The sequence below is a fragment of the Berghia stephanieae genome, chromosome 7 (genome assembly GCF_034508935.2).
Source record: "Berghia stephanieae isolate SIO BIC M18660-M18661 chromosome 7, UCSD_Bste_1.3, whole genome shotgun sequence".
Classification (NCBI taxonomy): domain Eukaryota; kingdom Metazoa; phylum Mollusca; class Gastropoda; order Nudibranchia; family Aeolidiidae; genus Berghia; species Berghia stephanieae.
This window is the reverse complement of record NC_088366.1, coordinates 36,415,259-36,431,086: the sequence shown is the minus strand read 5'-3', so window position 1 is coordinate 36,431,086 and position 15,828 is coordinate 36,415,259. Positions and strand designations below refer to the sequence as shown.

At 38.5% G+C, this 15,828-nt stretch overlaps 1 protein-coding gene across 3 annotated transcripts in view; it reads left to right on the top strand.

Annotated features, from left to right (window-relative positions):
• The first annotated feature begins 6,244 nt into the window (after positions 1-6,244).
• The window catches only part of LOC144977167 (protein LSM14 homolog B-B-like), a 36,753-nt gene continuing 27,169 nt past the window's right edge, over positions 6,245-15,828 (top strand). Inside the window, exons 1-2 of one of the 3 annotated variants that reach the window (XM_078922043.1) lie at positions 6,245-6,742; positions 15,161-15,333. In XM_078922043.1, coding sequence (XP_078778169.1) covers positions 6,622-6,742; positions 15,161-15,333 — 294 coding nt within the window. In that variant the 5' untranslated portion in view covers positions 6,245-6,621. The remainder of the gene's footprint in view (positions 6,743-15,160; positions 15,334-15,828) is intronic. The other 2 variants (XM_078922044.1, XM_078922045.1) reach the window with 2 other exon arrangements.

The following is a 15,828-nucleotide window of genomic DNA, read 5'->3' as shown; positions in this document are numbered from 1 at the left end:
CTGGTCCTTTTACGTTTTCGTGTCTTTCACCTCCCATTTTTGCATTAAAATCCCCTTGCACTATGATGACATCCTTTGACTTACATCGACTTTTTGCTAGTTCTGGTTGTTCATAAAATCTATCAATTTCTTCAACCGAGCTGTTTGTTGTTGGTGTGTATATCTGTATAACATCATCATCATCATAATCATCATTGCCTTTTTCACCATGGGACAGGGTATGGGCCACAGACAAACAGTTTCCATCCCTCTCTATCCTGAGCTAACTTTTTAATCTCATTCCATGTCTTACCTCTTCTGTGTATACCAGCTTCTTTAATTCTTCTCCATGTTCCTCGTGGCCTTCCCCTTGATCTTCTGGCCTGAGGGTTCCAGTCCAATACTTTCTTCATTCTTTCTAAGCGTGTGTCCAATCTACCTCCATCGTCTTCTTCCTATTTCCTCTCCCACTGGTTTCTGCTGTGTTCTTTTCCATACTTCTTCATTTTTTATTCTATCCATCCATTTTATTCTGAGTAGCTTACGCATGCGCCTGTTTACGAAAATTTGTACCCTCCTTATACATGCCTGTGATGCGTTCCAAGTTTCACATCCATACAGTAGCACAGATTTCACGTTTGAGTTGAAAAATCTTAGCTTTAGTCGAAGGGAGATATCTTTAGTTCTCCAAACTTTGTTCAAAGATGTGAATGCAGCCCTGTGCCTTTCCTATTCGTGCTTTCACCTCTGCTTCCGTGTCTCCATTTCTGTCAATTATACTCCCGAGATAGCAGAAAGTGTCTATATCTTCGAGTTCCTGATCTTTTACTTTGATCTGCTCCCTTTGACGCGTACCTATCCTCAAGACCTTTGACTTTGCAGGGTGAATTCTTAGGCCAATGTATTCCGAGAGGCTGTTTATAATTGTGGTTTTTGCTTGCATCTGGTCCTGGGTGTGGGACAAAAGAGCCAGATCATCTGCAAAATCCAGATCATCCAACTGTGTCCAGGGGGTCCACTGTATCCCATTCTTCGCCCTTTGGAGGTTTCCTTCATGAGCCAATCAATGGCAAGGATGAACAGGAATGGTGAGAGCAAGCATCCCTGCTTGACACCAGTCTTAATTTCAAAGCTGTCAGTAAGCTGATCTTCATGTACAACCCTGCAACTTGATCCTTCATACATTTCCTTAACGAGGTTTACTATCTTTTCAGGGAGTCCATAATGTGCCAGAATTTTCCACAATGTTGCTCTGTCAATACTGTCGAAAGCCTTCTCGTAATCCAGAAAGTTGACAATAAGAGGAGAGTTCCATTCTATAGACTGTTCCACTATGACTCGCAGAGAGGCAATCTGGTCAGTGGTTGAACGGTTTTTCCGAAAACCTGCCTGTTCGTCCCGTAGTTTAGCATCTGTTGCATTCTTAATTCTCTCTAGAATAATACGGTTGAAAACCTTTCCTGGGATAGAGAGAAGAGTGATTCCTCGATAATTATTACAATTACTGAGGTCCCCTTTCCTTTGGAAGCTTGATAAGATGTCCTTCCATCCAATCCTTGGAATATCCCGTCATTCCAGATTCTCTCAATTAGTAGGTGCAGGGCCTCAGCATTTCTTTCAGCATCAACTTTTAGAACCTCCGGTGGGATCTGGTTCTGGTCCAGCAGCTTTCCCTCTTTTCATCTTGTTAAATGGCACCCACAATTTCTGCTATCGATGGTGGATCACAGCTAATTGGTAGCTCATTCCTTGCAGGCAACATTCCGGCTGGTTGTCTGGTAGTCGTCTGTTCAAAGGCCTGTATTACACCACACAGGAAAAAAGGTTAATCTCAAATTTTACCAGTAAGAACTCTCTCGAAATTCTAACTATCCTTTGATGTCTTTTCGTCCCTTTATCCACCAGAATTCCAACTCCATACTTGTGTGTTCCTACCTAGAGTAAATCATTTGGTGGTTTCCTGAGGACAGTATCCCTACTCCTTTCCATCGTACTCACACAGTCTCATGTTGTCTACTTCAAACCTGTGCATCTCTTTTTTTTTTCTCTCTCACATTTTGCTTTCCAGCCTGAGGTAACTATCTTATATTCCATTTTGCTATTTTAAGCGCAGTGGCTTGATAGTGTGGCAAATTAACGAAATCATACCGAACGACGAGAACGAGAAAAAACAAAAGCCGGATTAACCTCTTACATCACCCCTCGTCGCCGGTGTGTGATTGACGTGTAGTAATATTCCACAAGCGGCATTCGACTGCGAAGCTTACTACTACTATCACTACTCACTATATTTTTTCCACAGTGTGGAACCAGAGATGCGAGCACCAGAACCCAAACAATGTGATGATGTTTGGCCAAGTTTTAGTCACTTGGTGAGTCCGGACTTCAAGCTTAGTCAGAGAATATTTACATGTATTAGGATACATCATAGAGTCGACAAGATAACAGCTATTTTTAGATTGAGAGAGCTTCGATTCGGAAGGAAAATACGTCGGTTACCAATGACATTGGCTTAAAAAAAAAAAAACAAAAACAAAAAAAAAAACAAAAAAAAACCACAAAACAACAGATGCAGATCGTTGAAAGTACATATTTTTTAGAGTAAAAACTTTTTGAAAAACCGTTAATCTGGCTTGCGAGTTGCGAGTGTAACGGAGACTCGAAGTCGAAGGTTCGCTTCAAAGAACACCAAAATAATAAAGAAAGAAAGAAAGAACAACGATTAAAATATAATGAAGACCAAAAGTTATTCTTCTGGCATTGTAACTGACTGAAATACTGTGATTCATCAGAACACTCTTTCAATTTGCATTTATTTTTTTTGAGGGGGAGGGGGTATTTTTTTAAAAATTAGGGGGGGGGGGGTTTAAATTTGTTTGAGTTTAAATGAAACTTTCATTGGCCTAAATGTAGAACTGGACAGTCGACCATGGGCACCATTGTAGTCTAATCAGTCGCTTATCAATATCACGTGATTTGATTCGTCATAGCAAAGTTAAGTTCAAATATGACACGGAACGAAATAGTATCTATACCAGATGTGTTGCTAATTTCCTCTTTGGAAATCTTTTGCGTTGAGAGTATGAAGGCTGCTATCTTACCTGCCATCGTGTACTAGAGAGCAAGATGTTACTAGCACAAAATAGACAGATTAGTCTCCGTCTTGAGGCAAGAGCCTAGCTAGAAAACATTTGATAAAATTCGATTTTTCTGTCCCTTACTTCGCTTAGTCTTAAGACCAGTAAGTCATTTACTAGACTAGTACATAAGTCAATATAAACCGTTTACATAAAATTGGGCCCTGAGTGGGCTAACAAATTATTTTCATCCTTTGAATAAAAGCCTTATGAATTCAATTACAGATTCTGTTGTTGTTTTTTTTTCCCCTTGTTTTTTTCCTTCTTCTCCATCTTCTAATCGATTTCATCAACTTCAAGTGTGGAGCCACTTTCAGACCTAGCATAATATGGATTGTTCACTCTGCTGAGTCTAAAATTTTTTGGGCTGGCTGGTACTTCCAGGTAATATCAAAATGGGCGCGTTGATGGATTACTCCTGCTAGCATATGTTTCCTATTTGAAGCAGTCCCTTTTGGCTGGCTTTTTCCTTGGTGGTTTTGATTTCAGATATACAAGGTTTCTCTCTATTCTCCTTCCTTTTTACCCGCGCTGACATAGCCTTATGGTAATAATGTCGCAGGCACCGTAAAAGTAAAATCCCTTTTTAAAAAATTTTCAAGAGCAACATTATAGATTGCTGTCACGAGTGGAATTTTGACATGGCATATTACCGTCAATTACGTTGACAGCAGCCATTTGTTAATTGGGTTGACACGAAGTTACCTCCACTAGCGAGGATGATACTTCACATCTATGTGCGAAAAAAACAAAAACAACTCTAATCCACCCGCGTCTTCTCACATTCAGTCAATACCGGATAATGGTAAATTAGATGTTGGACACATGTAAGACACGCCCACCACCACGTTAGCATTATAATAATTATGCTACTTAAAATATCTACACATATAACGCTCACGTAGTAGACTATTTTACTAAAATATTATTAGGCTTGTTTAGCCGTATGTACCATTTGAACATTTTATTAGGTTTGACTTTAGACCAGTCCTGAGTAAACATTATTCATATTATAAGATTAAGGCTTCCGGTAAACATCATGTACAATATTTACTATGTATACCACTGTCTCAGGGCACATCAGTCCCGCAGACAGGCCAAGGAAGTCTAACACGGAGAAATGTGACGTCCTGTATATATTTATCATATCAAACCAGATTTCAATCCCTTCATAGTATGACCAACCTGACACCATTGCATCAACCGGCACCCAACATGAACGACCTCGACCTCCACAAAGATAAGCTGTAAGTAATTAAACAATAAAAATATGTAAATACGTACATTAATATTATAAAATAGGTTCAATCACATTTACTTTTATTGTCAGTTATAAGTGAAACTGGAACTTGTTTTTTTTTAAATTCATTATTTATTTCATTGTGAAGGTTATATCCTTAGACAGCTATACGAGCCATTACTAATTGCTGTTTAATGTTTTGTGTAATATATAACGGAGAAATCCTAGGATTTGTAGACTTCTATTAAATTTTATTTTGATTAATAGGGCGATTCTGTGAGTGCAGAAACTGACAACCTATGTAAAACGCTCTAGTGGTTTGGAGAATTATCACTTAATTGTTTCTTAAATAAAATTTAAACTCCACTTTACTTTAAATACCACTTTACAATTGCTAGTAGATTGTTCTGTTCCATTTTACGAGTCCCTTAGTCTTACGTTTCATTTTGTGCGTTTCACTTCAGATCCACATCTATTCTTCTATCATCCTCTTTTTACTGGCACACGGATGACCCAAAAGTGCCCAAGCGCCATGAAATCCCCCAAAACAACACGAAACAAACAAACAAACAACAAATATATTGAATTCTAATAGATAATTAGATTTTTGCTCTTTTCCCTTTCTCTTATCGAATACGTCAGCTTAAGTCGTGACGTCTACTGCTCTCAACAAGTCGCATCCGTTATCGAGCATCAGAAGGGTAAAATCCACACAATAAAGCCAGAGGCTTATAAAAATCCAGACCCGTATATTGGGCTTATATAATTCATATAGATAATTAGAAATGCGATTGTTTACAAACCGCTTGATACGACCTTAAAATGCTGCTATTGAGTTCATTGTTATTACCCATAGCAACGGATACCACCACCCCGTAGGGAGGGGAAATAACTTTGCTTGTACCTGCTGTATAGATGGAATGAAGATGACGTCAATCAAGTCTTTGTTATTGTTTTTTGCCATCCGCGTTTATGAGTACTTCTCACTAAGCTGTATTAACCTGACTATAAACGTTCATGTTTACACACAGTTTTGTGTGTTGGTCCGTTATACTTCCGGATGGCAATGTTATGAGCTTCTTAGCCAAGCGCATACTATCTATATTCTATGTATATTTTATGTTTATTTTGTCTTAAATTAGCTTCGAATTTTCATCAAATAATTCATGATGGTGTATAAATATGTGCTTATATAACGCGTAACATCATGATCATTTCAATTGGATTCAATAGTCTGATGTCACGCGCCCGGCAACGGCGGCCATCTTGGTTCTAAACAAAGAAAATCATTACTTTTTATTCTTCATGCTGGCTAGAACTTTTCATTCCCTTTTCATATGCCTTGTGATCAGAATGTGTAAAAGTCAATACATGATCAAATTGATGGGGTTTTTTTACCTCTGGATACGCGTTTAAGCTCGCCGGGGAAATATTTCATACGGCGTCAGCCATTGTTCCGATAGTTTAAAGCCAGTGTTACTAAGTTACCATACGTCATTAGGAAGGAAGTGACGTTACGACTGTTGAAGACTATTCAGGACCAATAAAGTATGTCTAATACTTTAGATAATATCTAAGGAGAAATTAACTCCAAGCTGATCATCTTCCCTTATACTATCGTTGCTACTACTACTACTACTACTACTACTACTACTACTACTACTACTACTACTACTACTACTACTACGACTACTACTACTACTACTACTACTACTACTACTACTACTACTACTACTACAATTACTACTGCTGCTACTGCTACTATACAACAGCAACAACAACAACAGCAACTACTACCACTGCTTCTTCTTCTTCTACTACTACCACTTACTACTACTACTACTACTACTACTACTACTACTACTACTACTACTACTACTACTACTACTACTACTACTTATACTACTTACAACTATTACTATTACACTTAGCTCGGCCTAAATCATGCGATAAAATATTTACATAATCAATATAAGGTATGAAAGAATAGGTAAAAAAATGAATTAGGCAGAATTTGCGGCAACATTTTACTCTACTCACTCTACTCTAATAACTGAATTTTGGCATGGTGTGAAAACCAAGGCCCAAGAACCAAAACCAATGAACAAATTTTATCACTTCCGGTTCAGAAATAAATAAAAAAATGAACGCCATTTTGATCGCTAAGACTGGAAATTAGAAGGTCTTTACCAATCCGATTATAGATATAGCTGAAGAAAAGCATCGACACTTTTTCTGGTTCTTGGTGAAGGCTTTAGTCAAACCATGAGTCAAGAGGTTCCATATCTTGGGAGTAAGATAAGCCTTATATCGAAGGCAGAAATCCGGTATGAAGGTACTCTGTATACAATCGACCCGAATGAAGCAACGGTAGCCCTTGCGAAAGGTAGGGGATGAAAACTTGCTTCTTTTCAATAGATTGATAATTAGCAGTCTATCAAGGTTCTTTTATGTGATAAGTATGTGTTTGAGAAACCAGGTTTAAGCTGTTGGTGTATAAACACAAGAAATGTAAGATTTCAATTACGCTCGAACTTAAATTGTCTAAAAAAGTGAGGGAGAGTAAGGAATTCGACACTTAAAAAATTGAAACTGGAAGCTCGGGTGGTACTGGTGTATTGTCACCAGATAAATCAACACCCGAAACTCGGGTTTATATTGTCACCAGATAATCCGGCACCTGAAACTTGGATGATTTTGTAAGCAGCAAATAATTCAACACCCAAAAGTTGATTCTTTAGATTGATGCTTTAGACTTATTTATTAGATGTGGTTTTCTGTTTACTGAACTGAAGTTACTGACTGTTATGCCTATGCCATGCAGTGCAGTGGCAGCAGCTTCAAAGGTGCTCATTGGGGCTCGTTACCACAACGGCACGGGTACACATATTGGACAGGTGCGGGCAGGGGGGTCCATACTAATACTGTGTCTTCTTCCATTCTATCCCCCTATCCTATACTATGTCTGTTCTCCAACATGTCTGTCTTTGTCTTGTACTTGTAATGAGATTACTTAGTTTTGTCCTGGCCCTGGCTGGGAGGGAACGGAAACAGTCAAATGCAGTTATTGTTTTGAGAGATATTTTTTCCTTGTAAATCATCTCTCTGTTATGTATTATAATTTTTATTAGCTGCCTCTATTCAGCTCTATCCCCCCCCCCCCCCCCCCCCCCCCCCCGCCGATTGGATTACCGAAAAAAAACGTCGCCGGCTTTTTGCGATTTGGATTTGATTGATTTTTTTTTAAATTGTGCAACTTGTGACAAGAAACTTAACAAATTACTGCATTACAACCTTTGGATTAAACATACAACAATTGTGGACTACTATTATGAAGACTAGCATCCTAGACTAGGGGGGTGAGAATAGTCACTTCGTTAATGTATAATGTAAGCATAGTGTATTCCTGAATTCCTCCTTGTTGGATTTTGTGCTTGTGTCTGGATGAGACTTATAGGTGATCTCAAGCTATGTACATTGGTGGTATGCTCTTGGATTCTACATCTGATCCCTATTTGTTCCCAGTTCCCCTTTGTCTTACGTTCTCTTGGGTGCTTTAATTGTTATTCTAGAACTTTTTTTCTTCCTTTTTACTGGCGCTGATATAACCTAAATGTGTTGCAAGCGCCGTAAAACCCTTAAAAAACAAACAAAAACAAAAGCAGTGGCTACTTCACGGTCACGACACCATCCTGATGAATGTTTTTTTGTCACGCAAAGCAATGGCTAAGTTCAGTTCATCAATGGTCTCCTGAATATAGCCTACTGGGTAGTAAGACTAGGTAATTTGTTAAATTCAAATTGGGTTGAGCTCAATGAAACCATTATCATTGGTAGAGGCTAGGGAGACCAAAATCTTGGTCTCCCTAGCCAAAATGGCCAGTTGTGGCGAGGGAGGGAGACCAAGATTTTGGCTTCCCGTATATTCGTTTATGGAACTATTTCTTTATGTTGAAGAGGCTTTCTTTCTTCGATTTATTTATTACTTGTTTGGTTTTGTTGCTGTTCTTGGTTTGTTTTTTGTTTTTTTGATTTTTAAAAACAATATTACCATGCCTCTCCCCCTCAAAAGTAAATGAATTAGAGAGTATAGATGAATAAACAAATGAAAACAAAAAAACACTCTAAAAAATAAAGAAAATGAATATAAAAATAACTTTTTAGTTAGGCGGCTGATGAGTTACAATCTCTTGTCTGTCTTTTTTTTTTTGGGGGGGGGGGGGGGGGGGGGGGTGCATGATAATAATATGTCAAAGATTTGTAACATAAATAAATAATTTAAAAAATAGAAGAAAAACACTCGCCTCTCAAACAGAAAGTTTCATAAACGAAAATACGGTTTAACGCCGACAAGCCAAAATCTTGGTCTCCCTAGCCAAAGCAGACCATTTTGGCTAGGGAGACCAAGATTTTGGTCTCCCTAGACATTTCCTTTATCATAAGAAAGTGCTTTTCAACGCGACTCTAATGATACCAAAATTGTGAAAGTCAAATATAAGCAGAAGAAAAGTTATGTTAGTTTAAAGGCAGAAAAATGTACTTCTATTTGCCTTTGTTATTTACTGACGGACTTTGGGACCTGAAACTGTTGTCTTTCCGGTAGTGACCATCATTTGGATTTCAAAACTAGCTTAAAATGGCTAAAAGATTTGAGTAAGGATTTTGCTGGAACGATTTTCATGGATGCAGTATACAACTTTTCCCTGAATTTGATATTATTTTAAAGTTAAGATGTTTATATCAAGTGCCCTCACTGGAATTTTGTTAAACAAGTTGCTAATTTTTAATTATCCAAAGCTAAATTATACCCTACAGTGATGCCAAAACTCCGGTTTCACCGGAAAAAACTCCGGTCTGGAGCAAAAAATTCCGGGCTCCGGGCAACTTCTGTCAAATTCCGGTGAGGTCAATTTGTTCCAAGGATACCCCCCTTCCAACCACCACATGATCATCATTACCACTAGTATTACAACCATCATCACCACCACTACTACTGCAACCACCACCACATCATCATCACTACTACTACAACCACCACCACCACCACATCATCATTACCACTAATACAGTTCACTCCACTTGTAGCGATCTTCAGAAGTAACGATCTTTTTCTGTAGAACAGGCACCCATGTAACACAAACTCAATAAAATACAAACGGTTGTAATGACTTGGCTACATCTGTCGTGACGGTTATAGTGATTCGTATTCTTATCCCGGACCATAATACTTTATAGTAAAAATATAACGTTTGTAGCGATGTCACGAGCGGCACGGCGAAACACACTCTCCTCACTGCTTCTCTCACTTCGCCAAGCGCCTGTGTCAATACAAAACATACAATACACTTTGTGTGTGTAACGCACCACTGATATAATATTTGCTGCTTGTCTTGCGTGGTGTTGCGTCAGAGTAGAGCGAAGCGAACTCTCACTCTACTCTTTCACTAGATATATACCTCTCTCACTTCGCCAAGTGCCTTTGTGTGCTGTCTCTCGTGTGCTGTAGTCTAGTGTACAGTGTATTGTGTTGCCTCAACCACAGACTACAACTACGACTGTCACTCGACTTAAATGTCGCTATAGAGCAGCACTCCTGAAGCGCCTGATTAACCACATTTATGTTGGGAATCCATTTGAGACATTCAAGCCATCTCTTTTGGATGCTGTGCAGTTGATGAAGCAAAGTTGGGAGAAAGTGGAACCAGCAACCATCTACAACTGCTTCAAGAAAGCTGGTTTTGTTGATTCAAACGCTCCAATCGACAACACAGACGAAGTTGACACCAGCGATTCAACAAATGGCAGAGGTAGCCTGTCAAGATAAGGGCAGTAACTCAATATATTAACTCTTCAACGAAGTTGAATAGTCGGAATTATTTCCTTTGAATTTTCTTCCAACGGCTGTAGCGATCTTTTTTCTGGTCCCCCGATGACATCGCTACAAGCGTAGTCGACTACTACAACCACCATCACCACCACTACTACTACAACCACACTACCACTAGCACATCATCATCTCTACCACTACTACTACAACCACCACCACCACATCATCACTACAACTACAATACCACCACCGCCACCACATTACCACTACTGCTACAACCACCACCACCACATCATCACTACCACTAATACTACTACAACCACCACCACCACCACATCATCATCACTACCCCCACTACTACAACCATCATCACTACCACTACAAGTACCACCATCACCTCATCTTCATCACTACCACCACTACTACAACCACCACCACCACATCATCATCATCACTACCACTGATACTACAATCACCACATCATCATCATCACTACTACTACTACTACTGCTACTGCTACTACTTCTGCTACTATTATTACTACTATACTAAAACAACAACCACTACAACATCATCATCACTACCACTACTACTACAACCACCAGCACCACATCATCATCACGACCAGTACTACTACAACCACCAGCACCACATCATCACGCCCAGTACTACTACAACCAACACCACCACATTATCATCACTACCGCATCTACTGCTACAACCACCACCACATCCTCATTACCACTACTACTACAACCACCACTACCACATCATCATCACTACCATTTGTACTACAACCACCATCACCACCACATCAACATCACTACCACCACTACTACAACCACCACCACATCATTATCATCACGACCACAACTACTACAACCACTTTACCACCACCACATCATCATCACTACAACTACTACTTCAACCAGCACCACCACCATATCATCATCACTACCACTATACTTCAACCACTACCACCACCACCATATCATCATCACTACCACTATACTTCAACCACCACCACCAACACCACATCATCCTCACTACCACCAGTACTACAATCTCTACCATTAGGTTTTGGCGCTTTACTTCATTTGAAATAAGGAAACTTTGGGATTGTAATTTGCAATGTGTTTATGTATCATAATATACACTGTAATTCTAATCAGTTATCTATTTAGAACTATACAATATGTAAACACAATGCCAAATAGCATTCCAATTCCTTTTTTTTTTTTGTGCGCAGAAATTCCTCTTTCGGCATTGAAATTCCTACGAGTGGTGCTGAAACTCCTGTGAGCTAAATTTAAAGTTGGCGTCTCTGTACCCTAGTATATCCACGATGAAAAGATACACTAAATTGGCATTGATTAAAACAAAAATAAGACCAAACGATAGGGTAATTCCTCCTGAAGAAAATAGACATAAATTATTAAAATCCATCCATAAACAAAAAATCTATGGAACATTTTCTGAGACGCATCACTCAAAAGTTTAACAAAATCGGGTCACAGCCACTAGGCCATTTATCAGCTCACTACTGGAGTGCCAAATGGACGTTTACCAAAGTATCTACTAAGACTGGGCTATATTAATGGCATTCAGGCTCTAGGCTACATGTACAGTGAGCAGTCGTCATGGGGATTCCCCTCTTCTTGGTCATCGTCTGTGATTGCAGTGGCTGCCTCTCGCTTCTAACACTGTTCCTGCAGTATTAGGTTTTATACTTATACTACTCTCTCTCTCTCTCTCTCTCTCTCTCTCTCTCTCTCTCTCTCTCTCTCTCTCTCTCTCTCTCTCTCTCTCTCTCTCTCTTTTTTTTTTTTCTTTTCTTTTTCTCTCTCTTTCTTGATAACAAGTACATTGAGCCAGTTGTCCAACACCCATTCGTGACCCCTCTTATCGTATGTCTTTACACCTATTCTGACACAATTTGCTACATTTCTTTGTAACAGGTTCTGACAATGTTCGACATCTCGCTTTCTTTGTAATTTACGATTGTTCGTCTGAACAATGTTTTTGCTGCATTTAAAAAAATGTAACCGGACGGAGGTCTTTCATATATATTTATTTTAGCTATTGTTTTGTCAACTTCCTGAGTTCTTTTAACTTTATTTCGTTTGCAAGAAAAAAAGCTCACTAAGCTGCTTTCTCGTAAAGGCCAAGAAAAATACAAGAACAAAATAACTTATATGAAACTTCAAAAATATTTGTCGATTGGTGAAGCGACCTTAGAAAACCTTCCGCACATTCCTCGAGGTAGATTCACTTTATACTGTTATTTTAATCGTGGATCTTTTGTCAGATGTCGTTTAATAATTCAATTTGTCAGTTTTTAGTAGCAGTTTAAAAGCTGTAGAATAAACCTTGATTGATTGGTAAAAGTTTAAATTTCCTAATATGTGATGTCGCGCGACGGTTCAGTCCGGAAGGTACATCTGGCTGAACTGAGAAAACGGCCATTATATGTGAAAAGTGACTAAAAAAGTAAAAATGCTTTTTTTCAACTATTGACTTTTTAAGGTATTTTTCTATCATAAAATCTTTTTAAGGTATTTTTCTATCATAAAATCATAGCTTTTTCATTTAAAACAGTCTGGAAGTATATAAAATTAATTTTTAGAGTATACCCTGTTTTCACCCACTGAAAGAGAGATCATTTTGACGTCCGTTGACGACTCTTTAAGCTTAGCAAAAGGACGTCAATTTGGTAACCTATAACTTTTTCTCAAAGGGGAACTCCATTCCAGCCTTCGCAATGCTATTTTTAGCCCCTTGGCCCCATTATTATATCCCCGAAGAGAGTGTGGTCAAATTCCAGTTATGTAAACAGAAGTAGGCCATGCATAGTTACCAACGGAAAACGGAAACCACTTGAATCCTTCTCTCTCATGGGTCCTCAGGATCACATGGTCATAAGTTATGCAAAATGGCCGCTTACGCTGCACGATTGTTGTTTGAGTTGTTGTTGCTAGAAATTCAAAATCTTGCTTCATTGTAAACTTAATTTTATGAGATATTTTGTCAAATGAATAATTTAATTGTATTGAGCTCGTCAGAGGCGAGGAGATTGTGGTGTTGTGGGTGTGACTGTGCGCTTGCCTCGAATTATTCGCTGAACGAGTGTTGACTGGAGATGGGAGGATGGAATGTGGGGATGAATAAAATAAAGAGCTAGTGGATAGACAGATAGATAGAGATGGTTACCAGGACGGGAGGACGAGATAAAATGAAAAGATTGACTATGGAATTTAAAAGGGATTGTTGGAACAGGGAGGAGGCAGATAGATAGAGGACGAGCGGTGAGGGAGAAGGAATGAGAATGAGTGACGGTGGGGGGGACTAAAAGAAAAGAGTTAATGGACAGACCGATATATAGAGATAGCTATAGTGAATAGGACGAGACAAAATGAAGAGAGTGATTGTGAAATGAAGAGAATGATGGAACAGGAAGAAGAGAGAGAGAGAGTAATGGGAAAGACGGGAGGAAGAGGAGAGAGAGGGTGGGAGGCATGGAGGAGGATGTTGAAAATTAAAGAAAAAAAAACCGAGCGGGTGAGGATCCTTTCCTTTCTGAGTGCAAAGAACTGTTACCCCTGCCAATAGCTCAATCAAATTTGACCATTGATTGAGTAAGAAAAATTATGGTTGAGCTGACACTATTTTTATTCCTTTGTTTCAAGTTTGAAGTGTTAGATTATCTCACTGATTCACGGCCTTTCGCTTTTTAGTCAATGGACCGTAATTCCTCGGCTACTTTCACCAGTTAATTTGTGAAGACTTTCCAGAATTGCAGATCTTGTGAAATAGTGCCGAATCACAGCTAATTTTAAATTAACCTTGCACTGTTGAAATAGATAAAAGTATGTGTGCTGTTGGGTTTATTTTTGCACTCGAGGGTCAATTCACAAAAATATTGTCATTACAAAAACGAGTTGTGTAAAAACTGATGGAGCTAATTAAAAATAATTTGACACACATGTTAGTCACGTACCATTTAAAAAGCATGCCAAATATAACTTGCCGTTGCTATGGTGATCTGTGTAAAATTTCTCTGAATTTTGGATCTGAGATTAGTAGGAACCTCCCAATTTCAATCTTGTATAACCCAACCAAAAACTATGGTACATCAATGAAACTGGTATCAAATTAAAGAGAAAAGAATTATCTATTCAGAAATACCAAAAGGTCACAATGTACCTTCCAGACCAAACCGTCGCGCGACGTCACATATGACCATAGTATAGGTTGTCCATGGCCATTTTCGTTGAAGTACATATTGAATGGTAGTGTAGAGCAGACGTCCTTGAGAGGATTGAGTGAGTGAGTTAGTGATAAAGAATTGGAATGGGTTGAGGGCTTGTTGAGATTATCTGGTTTGTTGCAAAACTTAAGAGAATCATCTAAGTTTTTTTTCTAGACTACTGCAAGTTACTGATCTGTTTTTTAGAGGCTTCTAAATTGAAGTAAAATTTATAGAACAGATTTCTTATGCAAGAATTGGAAATTCGAAAAAAGAAAGCTTCTCTAGTTTCACTTAAAACTTCATTCATACAAAATACCAAAGTAGTCACCTCATGATAATTTCTATTCAAGTACTATCCATTTTTTTTAGAAAGTTCTAAAACTTGTGTCAAGTCAACAAGCTTTGTCAGCACCCTTCCTGCAAAAGAATGCCAATTCTCAAAGAAGAATAGAGGCTCAATTGATAGACTGATTTATTTTCTCTCTCTCTATTTGAAAACCCTTTGCAAGAGACTTGATTGTCTATTATTAAGTCAATGAGTCATTAACTCTAGTACAAGTAACCCTGGTTAATAGTGTACTCGAAACCATTTGGAATTGTGCTAATCCCCCCACCCCCATCCCCCTTTGATGCCTTTTCATCTTTTCTAATTGAACTGATTATGTGGTCTTCAAATATGCTTATATTTTATCATGCTTTTCTATTTTTCTTTCCATCTCTCTTCATAGTCAGGTCATTTGGTACAGAGAACAGGCCAACTGATCGTCCTCTTCCTGCCAGGAATGAAGTGTTTGAGTTCATCATCTTTAGGGGTCATGATATCAAGGATTTGCATGTATGTGAACCACCCAAACACTGCCATACAGAAGGCGGAGTCCCTCCTGATCCTGCTATTGTAAAGGTAATAAAAGCAGGATTACAAGTTAGAAATACTGAATACAAGTTTAGAGAATTTCTGATTTCAGTATTAAAAGTAATGTAAATGTTACATTAAGGGCAGAGATGTCAAAATCTTGCTGTACGACCAAAAGGTGCCCCCAAATGATGCCTGAATCTGAAAGAAACAGCTGGCTGTGGAGTCAAATTTTCTTAAGCTTGATCCTCCTAATATCATATGGCTTATTTGCCTTAAACTTAGATGTGAATTTCAATAAACTATCTTTAAATCTGGTTGTTTCTTTGCAATGCTGTCATCAATTGTGCGTAGGTGAGAATTTCCCACTTCAAACTTGCTATTTACCAATTTTTTATTCCACAAATTCTTCACCAACACACCATTTTTATCACTGGTTCAGCTCTACATCATCATCATTGTCTCTGTCACATACACTAAGCATACCTGCCAACCCTTTCGCTTTTGGTGGAATTATTCCTATTTTCACTCTTCCTTTCTGCC